This window comes from Xenopus laevis, chromosome 4S (genome assembly GCF_017654675.1).
Source record: "Xenopus laevis strain J_2021 chromosome 4S, Xenopus_laevis_v10.1, whole genome shotgun sequence".
In the NCBI taxonomy this organism is placed as follows: Eukaryota; Metazoa; Chordata; class Amphibia; order Anura; family Pipidae; genus Xenopus; species Xenopus laevis.
This window is the reverse complement of record NC_054378.1, coordinates 119,696,196-119,724,064: the sequence shown is the minus strand read 5'-3', so window position 1 is coordinate 119,724,064 and position 27,869 is coordinate 119,696,196. Positions and strand designations below refer to the sequence as shown.

At 42.2% G+C, this 27,869-nt stretch overlaps 1 protein-coding gene across 1 annotated transcript in view; it reads right to left on the bottom strand.

Annotated features, from left to right (window-relative positions):
• Positions 1 to 27,869, bottom strand: part of rybp.S (RING1 and YY1 binding protein S homeolog) — a 50,989-nt gene that overhangs the window by 7,479 nt on the left and 15,641 nt on the right. Inside the window, exon 3 of the mRNA XM_018261471.2 lies at positions 100 to 609. Within this exon, the coding sequence (XP_018116960.1) occupies positions 100 to 609 (510 nt within the window). The remainder of the gene's footprint in view (positions 1 to 99; positions 610 to 27,869) is intronic.

The window sequence follows — 27,869 nt, the reverse complement described above, 5'->3', positions numbered from 1 at the left end:
AATGTGTGCTTAATGGGTAGTGTAGCTTCACCTAAGCATTTCCTTCATGCTGCACCCATTATGTCCAGATAAACATCTCGTGTCCCTTTATTGACATACCTGGTCTTTTTATTCGTGGTCTTTTTAACAACACTTGAGGTGATGTCCCGCTCTGTCTTTTCCTTGTCCTTTTCATGTCTCTCTCGGTCTGTTTTTTGCTCTTTCTCTAGCTTTTCCTTCTCAGGTTTTTCTTTTTCTGGTTTTTCTTTTTCTGGTTTCTCTCTGTCCAGTTTCTCTTTATCCAACTTTTCTCTTTCCAGCTTTTCTCTGTCTTTTGTCTCCCTGTCCAGCTTTTCTCTGTCAACTTTACCCCGGTCCAGTCTTTCCTTGTCAAGCTTTTCCTGGTCTATTTTTTCCCGTTCCAACTTTTCTCTGTCCAGTGTTTCCCGATCTAGCTTGTCTCGGTCTAGCTTGTCCTTTTCTGGTTTTTCCTTTTCAAACTTGTCTCTGTCTGTTCTCTCTTTTTCAGGCTTCTCCACCTTTTCCTTCTTCTCTTTTTTGGGGGGTGGAGGGGAGGCGAACTGTTGAGCCACTTGCTGTGCAACTAATTGAGAGTTTATTCTGGGTTTCCTATAAATAAAAAGACATATCATGAATCATTACAAACATCAATAAAATTGAGGGACATGAAACGTCATGGCTCCTAGCTGTTTTAGGAGACAATACCATTTAATTGTAACCTAAATAATATTTGCAAACAAATGGTATTAAGTTACACCTAAGATAATAGTCTGACATGACTAAGTAAAGCTGGCCAGGCTCAAATACATCAATTCATTATTTTCATTCAGTATGATATATCAGGAGGGAATGGTGAATCTAGAAAACACCCATTAGATTTTGGGGTTCAAACCCACCCCTCGATGCAGTCAAACATTTGGTCAGGCCCCCTAAGCGAATATCAAGATTAGAGCAAAGTGAAAGCAAGGCCATACCAGTGACCCTGCAATAGCTCTAGGCCAGGGGTCCCCAACATTTTTAATCTGTGAGTCACATTTGAATACAAGCATAAAAAAAGTTGGGGTAACAAATAAGGCCCATGATTGACTATTTAAAGGCCCCATGTGGACTGGCAGCCTACAGAAGGCCTTATTTGGCAGTATAACTGGTTTTTATACAACCAAAACTTGCCTCCAAGCCGGGAATTGAGAAATTAGCTCTTGCTTTGAGGCCACTGGGAGCAACATCCAAGGGGTTGGTGAGCAATGTGTTGCCTGTGAGCCACTGGTTTGGGATCACTGCTTTAGGCAGACACATGTAAATAAGCATCCTGGTCATGTCTTCGCCTTCTAGCCGTTCAAGTGAAACCCTTCATCCTCTGAAATCAGGAGATCTATGGAAATGTACATTGGCTATCAACCTGGCAGAAAGGACATTGTACCAGTGAGTCTTTTTTTCTTTTTTAAAGAGGCTCCTGAAAACCAACACCCTACCAATGGTATCAACACAACTGATTATTTATGAAACAGCGTGATTATCAAGCCTGGAAACTATGAATTTTGTCATAATCACAAATGATCGAAGCTGTATCATTGGATGAGTTTCTCTAACTTCACACACACACACACATATATATAAAACCTTTATAGAAGACTTGCATTTTGAAGAGTCCTTGAAGAGAACGGTGGTGATGGAGTGGATACTGAAAAACTCAACCCACACCCGACCCTAACCCATAAAATGTTGCCACTGCAGGACCTGCACCCAACCTGTACCCATGTCTTCTCTTTCTATGGTACTTCTGTGCCCACCTCTGCTTCCAAGTCAGGGAATCTTCAGAAGCATAATTACATAGTTAAAAAAGACAAAGTCCATCAAGTTCAACCCCTCCAAATGAAATCCCAGCCTCCATACACACAGCAGTGGAGGAGTGTACATGTTGGCACCTGTTATCCACAATGCTCGGGACCTGGGGTTTTCCGGAATAACATCTCTTTCCGTAATTTGGATTGTCATACTTTAAGTCTACTAGAAAATCATTTAAACACTAAATAGGATTATTATTGCCTCCTGTAAGGATTAATTATATCTTAGTTGGGTTGGGGATGTTCATGGTGGAGAAGCGGCGCTTAAGGGGTGATATGATGACTATGTATAAATATATAAGGGGATCATATAATAATCTCTCTAATGATTTATTTACCAGTAGGTCTTTCCAGCTGACACATGGCCACCCATTAGACGAAAGGGAATTCCGGGTTTTTTTTTTACAGTGAGGATGCGGAATTCTCTCCCTGAATCAGTGGTACAGGCTGTTTAAGCTTTAAGAAGGGGTTGGATGGTGTTTAGCAAGTGAGGGAATACAGGGATATGGGAGATAGCTCATAGTACAAGTTGATCCAGGGACTGGTCCCATTGCCATTTTGGAGTCAGGAAGGAATTGTTTCCCCCTCTGAGGCAAATTGGAGAGGCTTCATATGGGGTTTTTTGCCTTCCTCTGGATCAACTGGCAGTTAGGCAGGTTAAACGAGTTAAAAGAGTTAAAAAACTGGAGGTGTGTCTTTTTTCAACCTAACTTACTATGTTCATATTTAAGTACAAGCTACTGTTTTATTATCACAGAGAAAAAGGGAATTGTTTTTTTAAATTTGGATTATATGTTTATAATTTTTTCTGGATAATGGGTTTCCGGATAACGGATCCCATACCTGTACTGCCCACTCTTTCCCACACCCAACCTTAACCAGTAATGGTTACCCAAATTGCAAGCCAATCCCACCCCTGAACCTGCAGATCACCTTGGGTTTCGGGTCAACCCGCACATCACTAGAAAATGAACTTCTGCCACACAGTTTCAGAGACAGATACTGTTTCAGCAGAATTTACATTTAGAAATAAACTTTAAAACCACTGAACATTTTTAACGACTCTATCCTGAAAAGTTGCTTGGAATTACATTTTCTTTCCTTATGTTTGTGGGTGGAGGAAAAAAGATTGGGAAACACTTGGCAGATGGAAAAGTAAATGGCTTCTCCGTAATCTCCAATTCAGAGCACATTCAGCACCGTGTCTTCATCACAGGACAGCAATGCTTGGCACAACAATAGCTTCTGTGCGTCTCCATGGGATCTCAATGATTATTTTGTCTCACGGCCAAAAGAATTCCCTACATATCATCTGAAAATCTGAGGTTTAAGAAAAGAATGAACAAAACCGGCTGGAATTTTATTGGCCAAAAAAAAAAGCATTAATGAAAAGAAAATTTATAGTCGGATCCCCGGCACAAAAGCGCCGTCATTTTACGAGCAATTATTCCACACATTGACTTAATTCATCTGAAGCACTGCTGAGGAACATATAAAACACCTTTAATCTAGGAGGCTCACGAAACGGACTCATCCTCCCGTGGGATATTTAATTAATTGATCAGCATTAAGTTTCAGAGGAACTGAGGACAGTGAAGAATGGCTTCAAATACTCTCCACATGTGGAGTTTTTACTTCTTTAAAAGAGAACATATGTATCTCAGTATGAGCCAAAGAAATTAGCTAACAACTAATATGCTGATGTTGAAATTTCTTTGCAACCCCCCCCCCCCATACACACCCCCCCCTTTGGAAAATCCCTAGTGGAGTTTGAAAGGAAATACAAGGTCAATAACCACAACATGAACATAATTTATGACCCTCAACCCATGGTTCTTCCGATACTGCCGAACGTAAAACACCCAGAATCCTTGTCCAACTAATTAAGCCGGGTTTTTGAATTAACCTCACTAAATATGCCGATCTCAATGTGTATTATACAATTCCCACATTATAAAGCTGAAACTAAGAGGCAACTATACCAGGCAGATACAGTTGTTTGGCCAAACAAGTAGATCTGAGCCCAACATGTGGGGCTGATCCTAGGGCCTCAATTAGATCATCCATTTTGGTCTAAAAAAAATACGGACAGCATCAACATGCCAATGCACTCATTGTCTGACAGATTTTCAAAATTGCCAGATTGATAGATGGATAGTCAGTCAGGTAGGCCCACTGGGGAGCTGATAAGCTTCAGCTTAAAGGGAAAACATGCTTTTTCAAAACGCATCAGTTAATAGTGCTGCTCTAGAAGAATTCTGCAATGAAGTCCATTTCTCAAAAGAGCAAACAGATTTTTTTTATATTTAATTTTGAAAACTGACATGGGACTAGACATATTGTCCATTTCCCAGCTGCCCCCAGTTATGTGACTTGTGCTCTGATAAACTTCAATCACTCTTTACTGCTGTACTGCAAGTTGGAGTGATATCACCCCCCCTCCCTTCCCCCCCCCCCCCCGCTGCAGTCCAACAACAGAAACAATGAGAAGAAACAATGTTATCAGCTCCGTAACACAAGATAACAGCTGCCTGGTAGATCTAAGAACAGCACTCAATAGTAAAAATCCAGGTCCCACTGTGACATATTCAGTCACATTAAGTAGGATAAACAACAGCCTGCCAGAAAGCAGTTCCATCCTAAAGTGCTGGCTCTTTCTGAAAGCACATGACCAGGCAAAATGACTAGAGATGCACCTACACACCAATATTACAACTAGAAAAAAAACTTGCTGGTTCAGGAATGACATTTTAAATTTTAGAGTGAATTATTTGCAGTGTAAACAATGTAATTTAGAAATAAAAAAAATCACCATAAAATCATGACAGAATCCTTTTAATTTAACCTGTGTATGGCCACCTTTGGCCTCTCCAAACAGCTTATTAACTTGACTATGGGACCTTTCTGGCAGCCTGCAGGCAGATACATATCTGTTGCACCCAATCTTGTTGAACAAATTTGGCATCAGCACATTGATGCATCTCCATCGGGAGACTCTTTCAGCAATGATGTCATGTAAATAGGTTTAGGGAGACATACGTTAGGCTGTAGGCCAAAAGGATCAAATCCCAGGCAGATGTCAATCTCCTCTGCTAGTCAGAGCTAAAGAAAAAACATTAAACCTGTTTAAGTTAGGTTCCTCCTCTTTCTTTCAATAAAGGCTCTCAAACTGAAGATAAGGGGGGACCCAAACTATCGGCTAACTGACCTCAGTGGAACAGCACGAGATGTGCCTGCGTATATTTGTACGGGGGATGAGATTTTGGAAAGCTCTGTTCACCGATGTGGATGGAACTGATTAACAGGTTTCGCTCGCTGTAAACATCTTCTTTCCCTCTCCCCTTCTCCCAACGAGAGAGCCAACTCACCAGGCAACATCAAAAGAATCTGTTGGCAAAGCATCTCTCCGGCATTTGGCAAGATAGAGGTCTGCTGCTTTGGAAAGTCAGTGCACAAGGACTATTCTCTTGGCCCTCAGAGCCAGGACATCAAAGTCTTAAAGGTAGGGTTGCCACCGGCCTTCCAATATTTTTGTGGTGTTTCCCTATAAATAACATTGGCATCAAGCAGCATTTTTATCGGCCAGGCCGGTAAAATACCGGCCAGGTGGCAACCCTACTTAAAGGGGAAGCACATGCCATACATAGCAGCATAAAGGCCCCTTGGACAGGCTGAGCACCATTATAATCCCTAGAGCAGTGATCCCCAACCAGTAGCTCGTGAGTAACATGTTGCTCTCCAACTTCTTGGATGTTGCTCCCAGTGGCCTCAAAGCAGGGGCTTATTTTTGAATTCCAGGCTTGGAGGTAGGTTTTGGTTGTATAAAAACTAGATGTACTGCCAAACAGAGCCTCAAAGTAGGTTGACAATCCAAATGGGGCTATCAAATGGCCAATCACATTTGGCAGCCCAAGAACATTTTTCATGCATGTGTTGCTCCCCAACTCCTTTTACTTCTGAATGTTGCTCACGGGTTCAAAAGGTTGGGGATCCCTGCCCTAGAGAGAGTGAGGTCTTACCATAGGCCTGAATGATACGCAACACTGTAACTGTAACTTGGAGAACCTCTTCTTTAAAAGAAAAGTGCCAGCGTCTTGCATTTATTGTATCCCATGGGCCAACAAAGAATTTCAGTTTGACAAAACATAAATAAATGCAGATGTTTTCCCTTAAAAATAACTGCAGACCTCAGCTTTTCCGTATTGCAACATACAATCAGTTCCAGACTGCCACTAGAGGGCACTGTTACACAAGAGAAAGTAGACTTTTGTCCTGGTTCTCGGCAGGTGGAGGGGGTTATCAGAGGGTATATTCAAAACTGGGCTATTAAATACAGGTTAAGCCTAAGGATGCGAATCATGAGGTTATTTACTCAGAAAATCGGGTCTTAAAACGTTATTAAATATATTGAATATCGTGGCACCAAATTTACAGCGATTATAAAGCAATGGAAATGTTGGAAAGTCTTTTTCAGTAGATTTGTCACCCGCAGTAGTGACAACAGATCTATCAGTGTACACACACTCAGATTCAGAGAGATTAATCGCCCAGCAACAAATCTCCTTTTCTTTGGGCGACTAATCTCCCCAAACTGCCTTCCCGCCAGCTAGAATGTAAAATGCTGGAGGGATGGCACTCTGAGTGCTTCGTTTTCCCATGTCGCCCGAAGTCGCCTCACAAGGAAACTACGGGCGACTTCAGAAAACTAAGAGCCATCCTTCCAGCGATTTACATTGTAGCCGGCGGGAAGGCAGTTCAGAGAGATTAGTCGCCCGAAGAAATCTCCCAGAATCGGAGCATGTCTCTGCCCTAAAGGTGGTCATACACACACAGATAAGATCGTACAAAACTATATTCAGTGTGTGTATGGTGGAAGATGAGCCGACCTAGATCAGCAAAAGACTTGGCAATCGGTTGGCTAGTTGGAAAAATTTGAAGGTGCCCAAACATCAGCCAGTGTTTACTGCTGAATCGTCAAATACAGGTAGAGTTCTCTTGTTTCTGCCAAAATATTGGACGATTCAGCTCTAAATGTCTGTATTGAAAAAGTACAATCTTCGTAATTATTATACTAAACTCTATAGTTAGTATAGACATGGGTATATATATTTTATCTGAGAGTAGGGAGAGGTGTGTGTATGGGGCTGGGTTTTCATTTGGAGGGGTTGAACTCGATGGACTTTGTCTTTTTTCAACCCAATTTGACTATGTAACTATATGTGCATGGCCACCTTAAGCCTTATGAAAGGCACTGTAGCAAGTCGAAAATGACTGACTAACATCAAAAAAGGGAGCGTAAATACAGTACAGGAAAATCTTAGGATCTGTCATTTACATATTTATTTGTTTAGTGAGGCAAGATGTGTTAAATGTGTTTAAAACAGTTGACATTTAGTGGACCTTAAAAAGCATGAGTTGCTGTTTCAATCTAATTAATGGAGGAACATTAAGTATTTTCCAGTTTATTTAAAAAAAAAAAAAAAAAAAAAAAAGAACTTTGTACTGCAATAGCTTTAACTAAAGAAGTAGCTAGACATGTTGTACATTATGTTTTGTGCTTCTGTACCAGCCCAAGGCAACCAAAGCCCTTTAGCAGTAAAGATCTGTGTCTCCAAAGATGCCCCAGTAGCTCCCCATCTTCTTTTCTGCTGATTCACTGCACATGCTCTGTGCTGCTGTCACTTATACAATATACAGTACACATAGAATAGAAATGTCACAATATAAGGCTGATTAGTAATTAATACAGATAATTACTACATGGCAGCACAGAAACCAGTGCAATTAGCATCAGAATTTAATAATCAGTCCTGTAGCATCAGCTTATATTACAGCCAGGGAAGCTCATTTTCTGCTGGATAATTAGTGACGAGCCCTAAGCTTAGCTTCTCAACAGCCAATCAGAGCCCACTGAGCATGTGAGTGTCACAGACACTTTCCAAGATGGTGACCCCCTGTGACAAGTGTGAAGTCCTGGATCATTGCTGCTATTGACAAGCTCAAACTTTAGGATAGTGCAATTAACTACTTATATAAAATTTGGCATTTTTAGCCACATTCGTTTTTAGGGTTTAGTTCTCCTTTCAGTCAGCTGAAAATGAAAGTATAGGTAATGAAGCGATGCAGAACATTGCACCAAAACTGAGTTATAATAATGATGACAGTCAGTAGCAGCAGGAAAAGCCTGTTGGAAATGTGGGTCCTGGTTTCAAGATCACTTTTGTCCCCTCACAACTTAGATTGCAGGACAAAAACTCAACAGTCACTGGAAGGTTCAGTTCTGCACAGAGATGTCCTCTGTTTTTCTAAACAAATAAAATGCTCCCCAAGTCTTCAGGTTGCTCTGTGGTTAGGATTGCTGCAGGGTTTGGTCAAGTTGCACTGGCACCCAGTGACCTGCCTGGACACCAACTCAGTGCCAACCGCACTCCCTCTGGCAGATCTATAGGCAAAGCAACTGCTGTTCAGTCCTCATGGCCCCCAAGTTCTCCATTCTTTTCCTTCCTAGCTAATCGCATACCTCCCAACATTTTGGAAATAGAAAGAGGGACAAAAATATTATGCCATGCTCATTTCGTGGCCACACCCCCTAATTACCATGTTCATTTTTCAAAATGTGGCAGGTTATGAAAGTTCGAACACATTTCTGTGTTTTTTTGTGTTATTACAGTTTTGCGAATGAAGGTGAATTGCCTTTTAAGCTGCAAGTCACAGTTTCCCCAAGAGACCTTCTTATCTTAAATTGTTACAGTTGTTTCTTTGCTTATCTTAAATTGTTAAATATATGTCTAATAGTGATGTGCGGGTCAGGGTTTTCCTGATCCGCACCCGACCCTAACCTGCCCTGCTAATACACGCGCCCGCACCCGCTTCCGGGGGTCCTTTTATAGACCCACCCCGCCGATGATGTCACAAAAGGGGCGGAGCGAGCAGACACAACATTATAAAACCGGAAGTCAGATACCGGCATTTGAAGGTGGCGGGCGGGGAGAGCAGGAGAAGAGCTCAACCTGCACCCGCCCGCGAGGAGCACTGCGAAGTCGACCCGAACCCGCCAACCCACGGGTCCCGCGGGTATCGGGTCGGCCTGCACATCACTAGTGTCTAAGTGCACCTGCCACATTGTTTCTTTTTTTGGCTGTTCAGTGCAGGAGATCAAAGAGAAAGTCGAACATTTCCCTTAACAAGCCGGGACTGCGGGTTGAGTTGACAAAATCGGGACTGTCCCACAAAAAACGGACAGTTGGGAGGTATGTAATCACTCCCATTCCAGTTGCTCCCCCTGCAGCTCTGGGGAACTAGGTTTGATCCACCCAGAGTAGGGTCTGGGTGGATTTCCTCCAGGTTTTCTCATAGATTCCAAAAACATACAGACAGGTTGCATTGACTTATTAATATGATAGGGACTTTAGATCGTAAGCTCCACTGGTTCAGGGACGGATGTGAGTAAGGAGCCCTATTTAACTAAACCCTAGCAAACAGTACGCCATGCTTGCAGACTAAGAACGTAGTTGCAGATATACGTATCGCACAATATATTTAATAACATACGTGGTTGGCAGTAATACATTGGTTACCACAGCGGCTTGGGATAAATAAATTATCAGGAAAGTGAAATAGAGGCCTCTGAGTGCAAGACACCCTGCTATTCAGCTTACTTGCCAGTAAGGCACCTCTGTGCAGCATGTAGTAACTCTCTCTGCCAGAATTGTGTTACAGGGGCCTGTGCTCTTGACCCCACATTTCTAATTAGTTACAGATAAAGACTGGGACAAACACAATCTCAGTACGAGAGGAACGGCAGCTTTAAGCTTCCCTTACAGGAACAATAAACAAGTGTTTTAAAGGAATGAAAATATAATGTACTGTTGCCCTGCACTGGTAAAACTGGTGTGTTTGCTTCAGAAACTCTACTATAGTTTATATAAACAAGCTGCTGTGTAGCCATGGGGGCAGCCATTCAAGCACAGGATACACAGATAAGCTCTGTAGTATAAAATGAGATTCTTCAGCACTTATCTGTTATCTACTGTGTATCCTGTGCTTGAATGGCTGTCCCCATTGGTACACAGAAGCTTGTTTATATAAACTATAGTAGTACTTATCTGTTATCTACTGTGTATCCTGTGCTTGAATGGCTGCCCCCATGGCTACACAGCAGCTTGTTTATATAAACTATAGTAGTACTTATCTGTTATCTACTTTGTATCCTGTGCTGTAATGGCTGCCCCCATGGCTACACAGCAGCTTGTTTTTATAAACTATAGTAGTACTTATCTGTTATCTACTGTGTATCCTGTGCTTGAATGGCTGCCCCCATGGCTACACAGCAGCTTGTTTATATAAACTATAGTAGTACTTATCTGTTATCTACTCTGTATCCTGTGCTGTAATGGCTGCCCCCATGGCTACACAGCAGCTTGTTTATATAAACTATAGTAGTACTTATCTGTTATCTACTGTGTATCCTGTGCTTGAATGGCTGCCCCCATGGCTACACAGCAGCTTGTTTATATAAACTATAGTAGTACTTATCTGTTATCTACTTTGTATCCTGTGCTTGAATGGCTGCCCCCATGGTTACACAGCAGCTTGTTTATATAAACTATAGTAGAGTTTCTGAAGCAAACACACCAGTTTTACCAGTGCAGGGCAACAGTACATTATATTGAGTGTAAAGTGCACTCTCCAAGGCGGCAATAGCAATGATTATCCTGCTCAAAGGACAGTGAGCATCTTAAGCCCTGCTTGTGTTCAAAAAATTTCCATACAGAACTGTACATACAAGAGGCTTCTTGCATTTTCCCCTCTCTCTTTCTTCTACAGGTCTGGGATTTCCTTTTTCTGTGTTATAATAAAACAGTCGCTTGTACTTGATCCCAACTAAGATATAATTAATCCTTATTGGAAGCAAAACCAGCCTATTGGGTTTATTTAATGTTTATATGATTTTCTAGTAGACTTAGTAACTATAGCACAGTGGTGTTAATATTGGAGGCATGATGGCTTTAAGATCTAAGACTGATCTTTAAAATTGTTTGCAAACATGCACAAGACATTCTATAATATACTAAAAGTTAACTCAAAAGTGAACTACCCCTTTATAGTCATTACTATAGCGGACGTGCTACTAAACTGGATAGATTTGCTACAAACCCCCCCAAAAAAGGGGATCAGTGGGGGTTGGCTTTTTCATACACTTGTCAATGAATACAGTTATTTAACTACATGATCTGAATAAGCAAGAAACAGAATCTGTCTGAAAACAAAACACAACTTGTTTATATTCTGCACAGCATGTTGCAATGTTGGTAACCAGCCTTTCAACTGTCCCTGACTCACCTGCTTGGCACAGAAGCTTGTTTACCTGGTATTTATAAAGGGGCAAAACACAGCTTTTATGGGATCTCTCTGTACAGACTATGAGCAAATCTAGGTACAGGTTAAAGGGTTTCACATACCTGTGGGCACTTTACAATTAATAACATCCCCCCCCAAGCAGCACCCACCGCTGGCTTCTTGTAAGACCGATTAGAAAGAAGCAATAACACATGGGCGGCTAAATTGGACAATTTCCAACTATTTGCCTGAGGGTAATTACTTTTCATACCAAAGGGAAGCCGACCGTGAAAGCAGTGGCTGATTCAAAATTTGCGAATATCAAAATGCCACATCCACGAGCTGCAACACATTGAAACGACCTGACACAGAGCTTTAAAGAGGAGTGCATTGAAAAAAAATTAGGAATTAGACACATTTGTTTAAAAAAAAAAAATCTTGGAAATCAAATCTCGGCAGAAAAATTTCCACTCCGGGTTTTATCTGTTGCACTTTATGCCAAAGCAAAGTGAGATTGCAGCTTAATCTGTGACATATTGTAACTCTCCCAGGGGAAATTTTATTGCAGGATCTTGAAGTCTCATTTAGAGAGCGTGCAAATAAGCGAATTCTATGGGTTAGCAGCCCTCAATCAGGGACAACCGTGGAGTTGCTAAACAATAAGCACAAGCTGTCTGAGGAGATAGTAAGAGAGTTTACTATAGTGATTTATTGCCGAAGGGAAAGCCGCCCAGAATGTTACGAATGACCTGCTATGGACCAGCTGTAAGAATAAGTGTCAGCTGTAAGAATAAGTGTCAGCTGTAAGAATAAGTGTCAGCTGAGATGCACTAGTGAGCTGAGCTGCCTGACACTCACTGGGAAGATACAGGCAGTTCAATCAGTGTTTACTTCCATGTGTACCAACCTACTACCTGCCTGAAGCACCAAACACATAGCTTTTACTCCTCGCCATGACCAGACACAGAACGATGCTATAAAAGGAGTAAATTGGTCCAAAGTGACAGCCTCACAGATCAATATCTGGGCAATTATCAGCCAGATATCTACCAGGGTAGAGGGTCCTTTCCTGGCCGGTCTGCCTAAAGCTGGACATACCTACACGGATCCCCTCGTTTGGCAAGCAGATCTCTTCCCGATAGTGATGTGCAGGCTGGGCCGATACCCGCGGGTCGGGATGGTTCGGGCCAACCCTGCACTCCTCTTCGTGGGTGGCGGACCACCTTCAAATGCCAGCTTACGACTTCCAGCTTTATAGCCGCGTGCCTACTCGCCCCGCCCCTTTTGTAACGCGATTGGCGGGTCAGCACGGGTCTATAAAAGGAGCATGGAAGTCGGATGTGGGCGGGGGCTGAGGGAGGGCAGGTTAGGATCGGGAAAAACCTGACCCGCACATCAGTACTTCCCGATATGCCCATCTTGAGGTGGCCAATATTGGGCTGGTCCGATCATGGGCCCTAATATTGGTGTGTAGGCGCCGTCTCAGGACTGGTCATTTTGTCTGGTCATGTGCATTCAGAAAGAGCCAGTGCTGCACTATGGAACTGCTTTCTGGCAGGCTATTGTTTCTCCAGGAGTTGCAGTGGGACATGGATTTTTACTATTGAGTGTTGTTCTTATATCTACCAGGTAGCTGTTCTCTGGTTTCCTTCCTATTGTTCTGCTAATGGGATGCTGGGAGAGTGATATCACTCCAACTTGCAGTGCAGCAGTAAAGAGTGACTGAAGTTTATCAGAGCACAAGTCACATGACTGGGGACAGCTGGGAAACTGACAATATGTCTAGCCCCATGGCAGATTTCAAAATTAAATATAAAAAAAATCAGTTTGCTCTTTTGAAAAATGGATTTCAGTGCATAAGTCTGCTGGAGCAGCACTATTAACTGATGCATTAAACAAACAAAAAAAAAAAACACGAACAGATCTTGCATCAGAAACCTCTTATTTTAACTGCTTCCACGAAGCACCAACAACTTGGCAGCATTTATAATAAAAGAAACACGGACTAAAATAAAATAGCACAATACTTTCCCATTTCCCCATTGCAAAGATAATGCAACGGCAATGACACAGCCATTTCTTACATGCATAACTACATGACTGCAGGAACACAAATCTTATTTGGAGACAAAAGTATCATGTGCACTGTCAAAGGCAGTTAAAAACATTATTTACAAAGAAAGAACCAGGAAAACAGCATTCTAAGGTGCACAGTCACATCACCAATGGCAACAAACAAATTGCACCCTTAAAGGGCATGTAAAGGCAAAAAAATAAGATCCCATTTTTACTTTCTTTAATGAAAAAGAAACCTATCTCCAATATACTTTTATTAAAAAATGTGTACCGTTTTTATAAGAAACCTGACTGTATGCAGTGAAATTCTCCCTTCATTTACTGCTGTGGATAGGAATTGTCAGACGGTCCCTAACTGCTCTGCAGGGAAACAATCATACTTATGAACAGCAGGGGGAGCCCTCGCCTTACTTCCCAGCCTTTCAGAACTCCAGCAGCTTTATTTGTTTCCCTGTAGAGCAGTCGGTGACTGTGTAGAGATTTGTATTGGATTTTATTTTTGCCTTTACATCCCCTTTACTGTTTCCAACTCCAGCTGCAGGGACAAAGATCATGGAGCCAGATTTAAACAGATAAACTGGGATTCTATTCGGAGGATTATTTTGCTGCAGCCACTGGTTCTGCAGAGTTGGAGAAAGTTTGTATTAAACAATAGAAAAACTATAAAATCCACATTAGATTACATGACAACACAGGACCCAGTGCAGTCTGTATATTCTGATTATTAATCAGTCTTGCTGTATCGGCTTCTGGCAGATATTATTTGACTTGTGGTGTTTTGATCATTTATGACGATCCCTAAGCAGACCGTTCGGGTCAAAACCAAACAGGTGGCAACCCTATCAGCACTGCCTTCCTTTTACAGACCCACACCAACCCGCTGATAGGCGCGTGCCTATAAAACCAGAAGCCAGCAGGGCAAGAGTAAATGTGGATCCCCCCGGGTATCACATCAATGATTTCAATGTTTTCCCACATCTGTATTCTTGCTATGAGCTAAAGAGGGGACCTTGAATTGCATTCAAGACTATTTCTGAAAGGAACAGGAGAAATTCCAGGCTTTCACTGTGCTATCTTTGTGCTATCCCTATGCGAACCGGTTCGTCTTGGCACGGCAGAAACCATCTGATTACACCCTCCAGATACACAGTAGGCTCGTGTGTTACAAAGCAAGTTCCGATTTATTATGGGTAGTACTACAACTTATATAGCATAGTAAACAAAGAGATTCCATTGTGATGTCATACACAATGTGATTACCCTATATTTGGTAATGTTTGAACACCTGAGTGGCTATAGTAGGTTTACACAGTCTACAACTTGTGTGTATTTGATAAGAAGCATACTTGTACAATCAAGTGTTCAGGCAGGAAAAGACATTAGCCCCTTGCAATCCCTTTCAATTTCATTCTCAGATGATGCGATTACTCATCCCAAAGTCTATAGAAGTCAGTCAACATGAATGGCCAAACAGTATCCATCCAAGTTGGGCAACCATGGACTTGAGGCAGTGGTTTTGGACTAATTCAAGCCCCACACTGAGGTTCAAGGCGTGTGCCTTCCCACAGACGACTTTCATTTTAGCCGGCGGAGGGCAGGGGGGAAAGCAGTTCAGGCAGATTGTCGCCCCTAAGAAGAGGCGATTTGTCGATGGGGCGACTAATCTCCCCAAATCTGTCAGGGTTCCCTTAGCTCAAGCAGCCTCTGTTATCCCACACATGCACTCTAGGGAGACTACGGGGAAACATTACTAAAGGGCGAAGTGACTAACGCTGGCGAAAATTCGCCTGCGTGACATCATTTCAGAACTTCACTAATGTACTAACACATTCTGGCGTAACTTCGCTAGCGAAGGAGATAGACTCTAGCGGTACCTCGCACCCTAACGCCAGGCAAAGTTGCGCTCTGGCGAACAAACGTAACTACGCAAATTCAAGATTGAGATTTGATGGAACGTTAGCTCTTGCGCCAGACTTGCCTTCACCACCTCAGACCAGGCAAAGTACAATAGAGTAGGTAGAACATTTTTCAAATATTTTTTGACCAAGTCCTAAGTCCCAAAAAACGCTGGAGTATTTTACTTTTTACAGAGTGATAGGCTGCAAAAGATTGTAATTTTTTTGGGGTGTACCCGGCTTCCCCCCTACATTTCCTAACATATGGCAAATAAACTATACACTGGGCTCATGTGTAGGGCAATATAACAACTTTATTTTATTTTATTAAGGTTCCCTGGGCTTGTGTAGTGTAATGTATTTGCTGCAACATATACGTCCATTCAAATTTAAATTCCCGCCGTATGCAAATTAGGCAATGCTAGCGCAACATCACCAGCGTTCGGCGCCCTGGACGCAATTTCGGATTTTAGTGAATTAGCGTTGTCCTGGCGAATCTACGCCGGGACGATATTATACAGCAGCACTGAGAACATATTTGAGGTCTAACAAAAATGATAACCAGACAAAAGTGCAATATTTTTTTCTTGTTTTCTTAGTAAGTTTAAACTGGGAAAAAAAAGTATCCATCAATGAGTTGGCCACGAGTCCACTGTGAAACCCTGGCAGAACTAATCCACTAAAGAAAGTTGTTCAGTAATTTAGCACGCCGCAGAAGATCACATCCTTATGTTATTATTCATATATGACTGAACTCAATTACTTGCACTGTCAGAACAGAGAAAAAATATATAAAAAAAGAACAAGATTGTTATTGAGGTATAGGCTCATGCTGGTATGATCTTGTATACTGATATTTAAATGGACAAAGAATTCTATTAGTAAAAGACAAACCCACGTGTCTGCTTGACTGGACAAACCAGAAAATGTCTAATTCATTATTTTCTCTGTTCACCTCTCCAAGTCGGAAATTCTTCTCCATAACAAGATATTGGCTCATGTTAAAAACAAAGTACACCCTGCCAATAAGCAGTATTTACATTAGGGAAGGTCCTTCATATTTTAGAAATGTGCACTGTGAGAAATAGTGAGCCTCCCACAATGGAAGAAAAGTAAAAAAGTCACCTTGAGTTTCAATATGGTCAAATAATTCATCAGTGACTTCAAACAACCTTATCAATTACAGTAGGGGGTACATTATCCCTTATAATACATGAGTGATACTCAGAGTTCCCTGTATAACTCAGCCTGCAGCCTTGTGCCTTTATATGGTCACAGAACAACCCCTCAGTGACTTCTAATATCCTTATCATTTACAGTAGGGGGTACATTATCCCTTATAATACACGAGTGATACTCAGAGTTCCCTGTATAACTCAGCCTACAGCCTTGTGCCTTTATATGGTCACAGAACCCCTCAGTGACTTCTAATATCCTTATCATTTACAGTAGGGGGTACATAATCCCTTATAATACACGAGTGATACTCAGAGTTCCCTGTATAACTCAGCCTGCAGCCTTGTGCCTTTATATGGTCACAGAACAACCCCTCAGTGACTTCTAATATCCTTATCATTTACAGTAGGGGGTACATTATCCCTTATAATACACGAGTGATACTGTATAACTCAGCCTGCAAAATGTCTCATGCAACAGCCTGAGGGCTAATATTTTGGAAAAAAATGAAGAATACTTGTTTTGATTTAAAAAGGAACAAATGACGGAAGTATTATTGGTATCTTTCATTTTATATAGTGCATGCATCATATTGCTTTACATTATTCAAAGTGATCTCTGTCCCACCGAAGCTTAAAATCGAAATTCACTGCCACCTTCACAAACGAAGGTCATTTTTTCAAGTGTCCAGCCCAGAGTTAACCAGCACGTCGCCCAATGACGGAGGGATGGATAATGTTATCCGTATGAATGGGATTATTTTAGGTAAGTAAATCTGGGCTCAGGGTGAAACTATGACCTAAGTAATAAATTTGGTACGAGATGCCGATATCCGTCTGACAAACTGGAATAAGCCAGACTCAGAAATGTTGGTTGATACTAATACTTTGTACAGAGAAGCTGAATCTGAAAACAATCTTTTATTATTCCGAGGACGTTGTATTTACCCAGCGCACAGTGAGCATGAGCCAGACAAGTAAACACTGCAATATGCCCTTTGCTGCTCTACAGAAGGAAAATCTCATTTTTATATACAAGGATGCACACGGTGTAGCTTCAACATTACTGAGAAGCTGAATATGCACAAAAACACTGCTCTTTTCCTCTCCCTATAGTCGTCGCCACTGCTCTTTCTCTCTCCCTATTCCTGCGGCTTTTCTACCAACCAGATCTGCTCCTTGGTATTTTCTGTTGTCCTCAGGTGACCTTTGCCCAGCGGGGAGAGAATTTCCTGTTACTGGATACCTGATCTCTAGTTTATTAGCCAGGGTCATGGCTGAGTGGGCCGGCTAATCATTGAGCCCAGGAGCAAGCCTTGTATTGTGATTCTGCACAAAGCCCAGATGTACAACATCATTATTCATGCAACACAAACAGCCACTGTTCAAAACGGAATAACTTCTAATCGATCCGATTATTCCGCCTACAAACCTACTTGCAGCCATGACACATCCGCAATCCCCCCCCCCTTTCCCTTTTTCTTGTTCTGTCATCTGCCAACTAGGGACGATTATAACCGACAAGTAGTACAAGACTATAGACACATTAAAGGAGAACTAAAGCCTAACTAAAGAAGTAGATATAAATGTTGTACAATATGTTTTGTGCTTCCTTACCAGCCCAAGGCAACCACAGCCCTTTAGCAGTAAAGATCTGTGTCACCAAAGATGCCCCAGTAGCTCCCCATCTTCTTTTCTGCTGATTCACTGCACATGCTCTGTGCTGCTGTCACTTACTGAGCTTAGGGACCCACTCACAATATACAGTACAAATAGAATAGAAATGTCACAATATAAGGCTGATTAGTAATTAATACAGATAATTACTACATGGCAGCACAGAAACCAGTGCAATTAGCATGAGAATTTAATAATCAGCAAACCTGTAGCATCAGCTTATATTACAGCCAGGGAAGCTCATTTTCTGCTGGATAATTAGTGACGAGCCCTAAGCTTAGCTTCTCAACAGCTGCTCAGAGCCCACTGAGCATGTGAGTGTCACAGACACTTTCCAAGATGGTGACCCCCTGTGACAAGTTTGAAGTCCTGGATCATTGCTGTTATTGACAAGCTGAAACTTTAGCCTCGTGCAATAAGTTCACTATATACTATATTTTAGCCATATTCATTTTTAGGGGTTTACTTCTCCTTTAAGGCCGACTCAGATGATACTCCAATTAATGGTCCTCCTGCTGCCGACACTTGCTGCCCCGCTCCCTGCCCATATTCAACTGTTGCAACCCTAAAACCAGCCAAACTGCCAGACCAAATCTCGGTACATAAGGGCAGCTTAGTGCTGTGAAACTACACACACCAGAAACAAACAACAAAGCTGCCAGCTCTCTCCCTCTGCCTTCAAACCTTCAGTCTGGCGCCAGGGTTGCCACCGCACCCCTTTAATATCAGCCACATATTCAATCAACTTCCTGTATGGCTAATTAGCAATTAATTTCGATGTGTGCTACAGACTAACCTGATTTATGTGCAGCCTTGTACCATGCATTTAAATTATTTGCTAATTAGCCCTGCAGGATTTTCATTCAGAATGTGGCTGCTATTAAAGGAGTGAGGTGGCCTTGCCATATGGGAAGTACCGGCAGCTGCAAGTTTGCCCTCCAAATGCAGGGATTAAAATAATGGCATAAAAAGGGACAGCTTTACCGATGAGTTTATAATCTGCCTATGCTTTGAAATACTAGATTCCTTACACCCAGATTAGCACTGCTGTGGAAGAAAGTTATCTTAACAGAAATGTATTGTGCTTTCTAATATTTATTATTTTAACCATTATTAATCAATTTTTCACCTGATCAGTTTAGACAAATGCCATGTATGAAGATTATCAGATTGTACTTTTTTTTTGATAGCAACAATTAGGTGTGGCTCACCCCAGAGTTCCTTTGGCACAAACCCTCAGGGACTAGGGTGGATTCCTCCCTCGGGACAAATGAAAACTATTTCTAGTCATCTACGAGTAGCAGTTACTGATTTAAGGGCACCACCATGCCATATATTTGAGTAACCATCTGTATAATTAAGTGCAAAGACGACCCAGGGCTTCCCTGTTCAAAAATTTATGGTTTTGTGGGGTTACCTTACTATTAAGGGCATTTTTAACAGATAAAATGCAGACATTCTGGTTTCTTTGCGGAAGCCATAAAGTACTAGTCATATTTTGGAGTCTTCACTAGTAATGTGTGGGCAACAAAAACTAAGATCTGCCCCTACAGGACCCACACATGCCCAAGGGGCAAAGCCCAAAATGCAGTGCCTTTACTGGCAAAAATAAAAGCAACCGACATGTTTCCGATCCCGATAATGGGAAATGTTTCATTCCCGATATTGGGAAGAAAACATCAGAAGTTGTGTCGCCCATGGAAGGACAGTTTCTGCAGGTGAAAAAGACATCCCATGTGCCAATACCATTACTAGCCAACCAAATCAGTTTGTATTTCACGAGGTTTTATTATGTATCAGGCTGTTGCACTGTACATCTGCACAAGACCAAGTTAGATCAGTATAAACAAATTCAATGTGCATCAGATTACAGTGCAACTCCGTAGAGGTAAATGTAGATGCAACACCATCGGACCAAAGTTGCTGCACGCTGCAGTTCCTTGGACTGTGTGCTGTATACATCGATCCATGTGTCCCCACCACCGGCATGTACGGAATGCTATGACATGAACAGACCTCCCAGTTGATTATAGTTCCATCAGTTGGATCTTAGTTGCCTGCAGACCTAAAAAAGGAGGAAGATTGCACACCCAAAAAATAATATTTCACAATTTAATTTCATTCAAAAGTTACAATAAATAAAGCATTAGCCGAAATATAAAAATTAAAGCCCTACGCGTTTCTACCATTTAGGGTAAGTTCACACGCTAAGATTCCCCGAACTGCCACCTCTGCCTTCCCGCCGACTAGAATCTAAATCGTCGGCGGGATGGCACTCGGATCGCTTTGTTTTCTGACGTGGCCCGAAGTTTCGTCGTGAGGCAACTTTGGAAAAACGAAGCGATCTGAGTGCCATCCCGCCGGCTATTTACATTCTAGCCCGCGGGGAGGCAGTTTGGGGAGATTAGTCGGCGGAAAAAGTGGAGATTTGTCGCTGGGCGACTAATCTCCCCGAATCTGAGCGTGTCTCTGCCCTTAAGGTCTTCATCAGTGGAAAAAAATCGAAATAATTAAAGAAAAAAGCATTATTTAGATTTTTCCCTCTGATGAAGACCTTAAATGGTCGAAACGCGTAGGGCTAATGCTTTATTTATTTTTTGTAACTTTTGAATAAAATAATGTGAATTTGTATTTTTTGAGTGTGCAATCTTCCTCCTTTTTATGTCTATGATGCTGTGGTGACTCTGCTGGGGAGCCCCTGTAGGATTGCACCTCACTTTGATGTCAATGGGAGTGCGCCTTTTGAACCTTTTTCGTTTATGACTTAGTTGCCGGATATAGGACCCCCATCTGCAAACCCGGAGAGCAAGAAACAGAAAAGACTTTCTCCACTTCACATTGCTCCGCTCTCGAATGAATCCTGCCTCAGTGGCAGCCTAACCATTCATTACCCATCCCACTTAATACCCACAATCTCCCCATAGTTCCCTCGCTCAATCGGCGCTGGCCGAGAGGCGCGTAGGGGCGGATGTGTGGATTACTGGGAATCCTAATGCTTATTTTTCCCTGCTGGCTAAAGGCAGAACTCTTGGCAGCGTGCCTGACCCAGAACACGTGTGGAATTGTTAAACTAACACAATGTGTCATCTGGTGGAGCGAGCGAGAGCTGAAGCAAAACCTGCCTGCCTAGCAACAAGCCAAGGGTTCCCAACTGTACAGCTACTAAGGTTTCAGTCGGCATTAATACAACTGCGTACGTCTGGCTTGCTTCACCTAATCAGGGAACGAGGCGCGGACTCCATCATTTTCACTAAGCTAACAGAGGGATGAAAATGTGTTTGGCAGGGCTGGAAAAAACCCCAAGAGGTTTCCAATCGGAACAAAGTAAGTAAGTGCGTTATTCCTTGCTCCATGCAATGCTCTATAGGGAGGAGGGCATATCATTTTACTTACAGCAACAGAAAACCTAAAGTATCATGCACTAACTCACTGGCACCCACCAGCACCCATGATGCCTGTGGTAGGTGTCCTGCCTGTTGCCACTTTTTCACCCAACGGAGAAATACCCACCTTTAACCACCGGTCACCTCTAGAAATATGCCAATCATCCAAGTGCTACTGCTCATGGCACATGGGATGTATTCCTTTGCTGGTGTTTTCCAGCTGATAGAGGAGGACTCTAACACGGCAGAGAAGCGTCATTATTATTAAAGGAGAACTAAAGTTTAACTAAAGAAGTAGCTAGAAATGTTTTACGTTATGTTTTGTTCTTCTGTACCAGCCCAAGGCAACCACAGCCCTTTAGGGTCAGGGCACACGCTCAGATTCGGGGAGATTAGTTGCACGGGCGACTAATCTCCCTGAATCTGAGCGTGTGCCCTGACTTTTAGCAGTAAAGATCTGTGTCTCCAAAGATGCCCCAGTAGCTCCCCATCTTCTTTTCTGCTGATTCACTGCACATGCTCTGTGCTGCTGTCACTTACTGAGTTTAGGGAGCCACTCACAATATACAGTACACATAGAATAGAAATGTCACAATATAAGGCTGATTAGTAATTAATACAGATAATTACTACATGGCAGCACAGAAACCAGTGCAATTAGCATCAGAATTTAATAATCAGCAAACCTGTAGCATCAGCTTATATTACAGCCAGGGAAGCTCATTTTCTGCTGGATAATTAGTGACTAGCCCTAAGCTTAGCTTCTCAACAGCCAATCAGAGCCCACTGAGCATGTGAGTGTCACAGACACTTTCCAAGATGGTGACCCCCTGTGACAAGTTTGAAGTCCTGGATCATTGCTGCTATTGACAAGCTGAAACTTTAGCCTCGTGCAATAAGTTTACTAAAATATGGCATTTTTTACCCATATACATTTTTATGGTTTACGTCTCCTTTAAAGGGGTTATTCATCTTCAAACTAGTTGTTTTTCTTTTAGATAGATCACCAGAAATAACGACTTTATCCAATGACTTTCTATTTTTTATGTGCGACTGTTTTTCTAATATTAAAGTATAAAGTGGAATGTTTCACCTTATGAAGCAGCCCTGGGGGGGGGGGGGGGTCGCCGACACTGTAAACTGTTCTAAATGGATACATTCAGTTAATTCATTTCTTATCTTTGTCCCTGCTGAGCAGAATCTCTGGGTTTCATTACAGGCAGCTGTGAGACTTGATACAATAGTTACTAATACTCCAGAGATGCTGCTGAGAAATGGATCAACTAAATGTTGCAAAATTGTCCCGGGGGTCCTTTTATAGACCCGCGCCGCCCGGCCAATGACGTCACAATGACGTCACAAAAGGGGCAGGACGAGCAGACAGGAGACTATAAAACTAGAACCCGGAAGTCGGATGCCGGCATTTGAAGGTGGCAGGCGGGGAGAGCAGGATAGAGCTCAACCCGCACCCGCCAGCGAGGAGCACTGCGAAGTCGACCCGAACCCGCCCGACCCGCGGGTATCGGGTTGGCCCCCACATCACTAGTACCCGCGGGTTCCAAGGGTTTGCGGGTCTTCTCAATAGTGAGCTTTACTCCTTTTTTCTGATCACACCTACTTCTAATGATGTCACTTCCGGTTTACAATGACAGCACTTCCAGTTTTACTCCTTTTTTCTGATCACGCCTACTTCTAATGATGTCACTTCCAGTTTACAATGACAGCACTTCCTGTTTCTTAATGGTCAGCTGGTCGCGGATCAGATACTTGCGGGTCGGGTAGCAGGTCCAAGCGGGTAGTTGCAGGTCGCTTGTCAGGTTTGACAAATTGGTTCCGCACAGGTCTCTATACTGAGCCGCCAGACTGAAACCAGAGACACGAACATGGAACTTTAAACTTCGATTTTGGACAAACAGTAAAAAAATGAATAATGGTAAGTAACTGAAAAAAGTCTTTATTTCTGGGGAACAATCTAAAAGCAACTGAATTGAAAAAAGTGTTTTGAAGTTGAACAACCACTTTAAGGGCTATGGCTACAAGGTGTTCTCTCTCTCTCCGTCGATGCTCCCTAGTTGCATAACGGTGTCGGACAAAATCATAACTGTGGGTGCAATATTAAAGCCTCAATTCCAAATGAGGGCTGCCAGTTCCTAATAAAGCAGTACAAGCTGCGCATGGTAAATGAACTGTTAAAACGAGCTTGTCAAGGATACCTCCAGCGTTTGCAGACTAAAGCATAGCCACTTGGTGAGCCTATCTGTATTGGACTGATCCTTTGACCACAGGCCAAAAACCAAATCATAATAGGGGCCTATGAAGAACCATTAGAGAGGATCACGTTAACAGGTCAGTTCAGTGTTGACCTTGGCTAGATATGAGGCAGCCGGCTAGTTGGCTCCCATTGTGCAGGGCCAAGTCAGCAGCCATCTCACTTGGCGGTCTCCCTACTGGCAGTGAAATGCCCATTCCTGAGTTAAACAGACCCCATCTGTTGCAATTTTTGCCAACAAAATGCAGAGGTGTCCCAATGCCCAATTTTGAACGGCTGCCCCATGGATACACAAAAACTTTAAAACTGGTTTATTGTTTCCAAAAAGAAAATAAACAATATGAACCAGAACTGGGTAACGGCACGTTTCATTCAAATGCATACATAAAAATATTTTTCATTTATTGAGGCAACTGGTCCTTTAAAGGAGAACTAAAGCTTAACTAAAGAAGTAGCTAGAAATGTTGTACATGATGTTTTGTGCTTCTGTACCAGCCCAAGGCAACCACAGCCCTTTAGCAGTAAAGATCTGTGTCTCCAAAGATGCCCCAGTAGCTCCCCATCTTCTTTTCTGCTGATTCACTGCACATGCTCTGTGCTGCTGTCACTTACTGAGCTTAGGGACCCACTCACAATATACAGTACACATAGAATAGAAATGTCACAATATAAGGCTGATTAGTGATTAATACAGATAATTACTATATGGCAGCACAGAAACCAGTGCAATTAGCATCAGAATTTAATAATCAGCAAACCTGTAGCATCAGCTTATATTACAGGGGAAGTTCATTTTCTGCTGGATAATTAGTGACGAGCCCTAAGCTTAGCTTCTCAACAGCCAATCAGAGCCCACTGAGCATGTGAGTGTCACAGACACTTTCCAAGATGGTGACCCCCTGTGACAAGTTTGAAGTCCTGGATCATTGCTGCTATTGACAAGCTGAAACTTTAGCCTCGTGCAATAAGTTCATTATATAAATGATGCCATTTTAGCCACATACATTTTTAGGGTTTAGTTCTGCTTTAAGCAACCCAGCCGAGCCCACAGCAACCAGAGCGTTAGAATGTTCAGAGCACAAAGGTTAGCAGAGGCAGCCGTCAAAAACAATAAAACTGTATGTGCACTATATAAAGCAAAGTCCCTACACACAACTTGTTCTACCTTAAGGGGTTGAAGCTGCTTTTTCAGGACAAAAGCAGAGCAGCCAAAAGCTTGTCCGGTATCCCTCTAATTTGTGATTATTTCCGTTAGATGTCATGTGCTGTTTAGATGAATTCTGGGACAATAACTAAATTTTACTTCCGAAAAAGCATAAATATTACAAAGTTAACTTTAAGCATGTTAGAGAATACCTCTTCTTAGCAGCCTTTTTTTTTTTTCTTTTTTACAATTTTTGATTTCTCTGCCTTCCTCAAATGTGGGTCAGTGACCCAGGCAGCCAATCAACTATTGCTCTGTGAGGCTACAATTCTATATTTATGGTTACATTTTATAATTTCTGAGGTTTTTATTTAGACCTTCTCCAATTCACCTTCCAGTCTCTCATTCAAACCACTGTGCTGGTTGCCAAGATAAACTAGACCCTAGCAACCAGATAGCTATTAAAATTTCAAACTATAGAGCTGCTTAACAAAAAGCTTGATTATTCAAAAAACACAAAAAAATTTAAAAGATTAAGACCAACAGCAAATTGTCTCAGAATATCAATGTCAACATCAAACTAAAAGTTAATTTAAAGGTGCAAAACATTGGCAAATTCTAGAAAAGAACAAGAAAAGAACCCTGTTTAGACTTAAAGGAACAGTAACACCAAATAGTGAAAGGGATTTGAAGTAATGAAGATTTAATGTAATGCTGCCGTGCACTTGTAAAACTGATGTGTTTGCATCAGGAAGTCTAATATAGTTTATATAAACAAGCTGCTGTGTAGCCATGGGGGCAGCCATTCAAGCACAGGATACACAGTAGATAACAGATAAGTACTACTATAGTTTATATAAACAAGCTGCTGTTTAGCCATGGGGGCAGTCATTCAAGCACAGGATACACAGTAGATAACAGATAAGTACTACTATAGTTTATATAAACAAGCTGCTGTATAGTCATGGGGGCAGCCAGTCAAGCACAGGAGACACAGTAGATAACAGATAAGTACTACTATAGTTTATATAAACAAGCTGCTGTGTAGCCATGGGGGCAGCCATTCAAGCACAGGATACACAGTAGATAACAGATAAGTACTACTATAGTTTATATAAACAAGCTGCTGTTTAGCCATGGGGGCAGTCATTCAAGCACAGGATACACAGTAGATAACAGATAAGTACTACTATAGTTTATATAAACAAGCTGCTGTATAGTCATGGGGGCAGCCAGTCAAGCACAGGAGACACAGTAGATAACAGATAAGTACTACTATAGTTTATATAAACAAGCTGCTGTGTAGCCATGGGGGCAGACATTCAAGCACAGGATACACAGTAGATAACAGATAAGTACTACCATGAGGGCAGCCATTCAAAGCTGAAAAAAGAGAAAGGGCACAGGATACACAGTAGATAACCGATAAGCTCTATAGTATATAATGGGATTCTTCACAGTGTATCTGTTAATTACGGTGTATTCTGTTGGCCAGTGGTCCCCAACCAGTAGCTCGCGAGCAACATGTTGCTGTTGGCTGTCCCCATGGCTACACAGCAGCTTCTTATATAAACTATAATTGTTTTTCTGAAGGAAATGCACCGTTTTTGCCAGTGCCGTGCAACAGTACATTATGTTGCCGTTCCTTTAAAACATTTTTTGGTGTTCCTGTTCCTTTAATGAATGTTGCAAAATAGCCCTACTACACCCTGGAGGGATCATTTTTCTTTAAAAAGCAGCAGAGACACCTTGGATCACTTGCAAATAAACATATACAGATGTTACCGCAAGCTCACATGCAATTCAGCAGCATCTGAAGCCTATCCTGTTCTGTCCCCGACCCTGCGTTTCGTACAAGGATGCAGCAAAACCTACATTTGTCGTAAAAAACCAAAAGGGCCAAGAATTGTCCCCTGGGGTGATATGTCTTATGTCTTAAGAAGGAGCCATCTAACTCCTTTCTCTGCACTGCTCCCCAGCCAAAAGAGTTACAGATCAATATCAATGTTCTTTTTAAGGGCAGAGACGAACGCTGCGATTCGGGGAGATTAGTCACCGACAAACCTCCCCTTCTTCGGGGCGACTAATCTACCCGAACTGCCTCCCCTGCCTTCCCGCCAACTAGAATCGAAATCGCCAGTGGGATGGCACTCGGATTGATTCGTTTTACAAAGTCGCCCGAAGTTGCTTCATGAGGAAACAGACAGACCGTTTTAGGCACTCTTCTATAAAGTGGCAGAGGAAAGAACGTTGAACAGGCAACTAAATTAATTATAGAATAGCAGAGGAAAATGATCTAATCAACATGAAATATATACATAGTTGATAGATTTGCCTAATGAACTTTAGTGTATATTTAAAAAAAAAACAAGAGGCGAGTATCAATGATTCACTGGCTGCATTTAAATATCTGTTTGGATTTCCTTATAGTTACAAAGGGAATATTTAGTATCATTACATAAAATGAATAGTGGATATTCCAGAGAGTCAACCAATTGGTTTAACAGACATAAACCTCCGGGAGGATGTGCTGCAGATCAGCAGGAAGGTCATAACCTGAGGAGATTTATTTTTTAATTGCATCATATAGATTTTTGCCTATTGACGAGGACGTTAAAAAAAAGCATGGACCTCCCAGCAGAAAAAGTGATGACTATGCCCCCCCTGCCCCCTGATATACCAAAGCCATCCAATTAACCATAAACTGTGATATGGTCAATTGACAGGGGGTCTCTGCCTAATTAAGCCAACAATGCGCTGGCCAAACCATCCTGATCTGGGGCCAACTAAGGGATCAATAAGTGCGCCTGTGGAGACCCTTTGGATGAGGACCGCTTTAATAGGACCAACAAGACTTTCAAACCTGACAGATATCAGTCAGGTAGGCCCACCCGTGGGCCCCATACACCAGCTGACTTGCACTTCATTTTTAGGAACTATCTGCAAGGAATTTGTTCTCCCCATGTCTATTTGGGTTTCTCCTGGGTGCTCTGCTTTCCTCCCACACAATACAGGCACGCTGATCGGCTCCTGATAAAAACTGACCCTAGTAGGTGTGATTGGAACC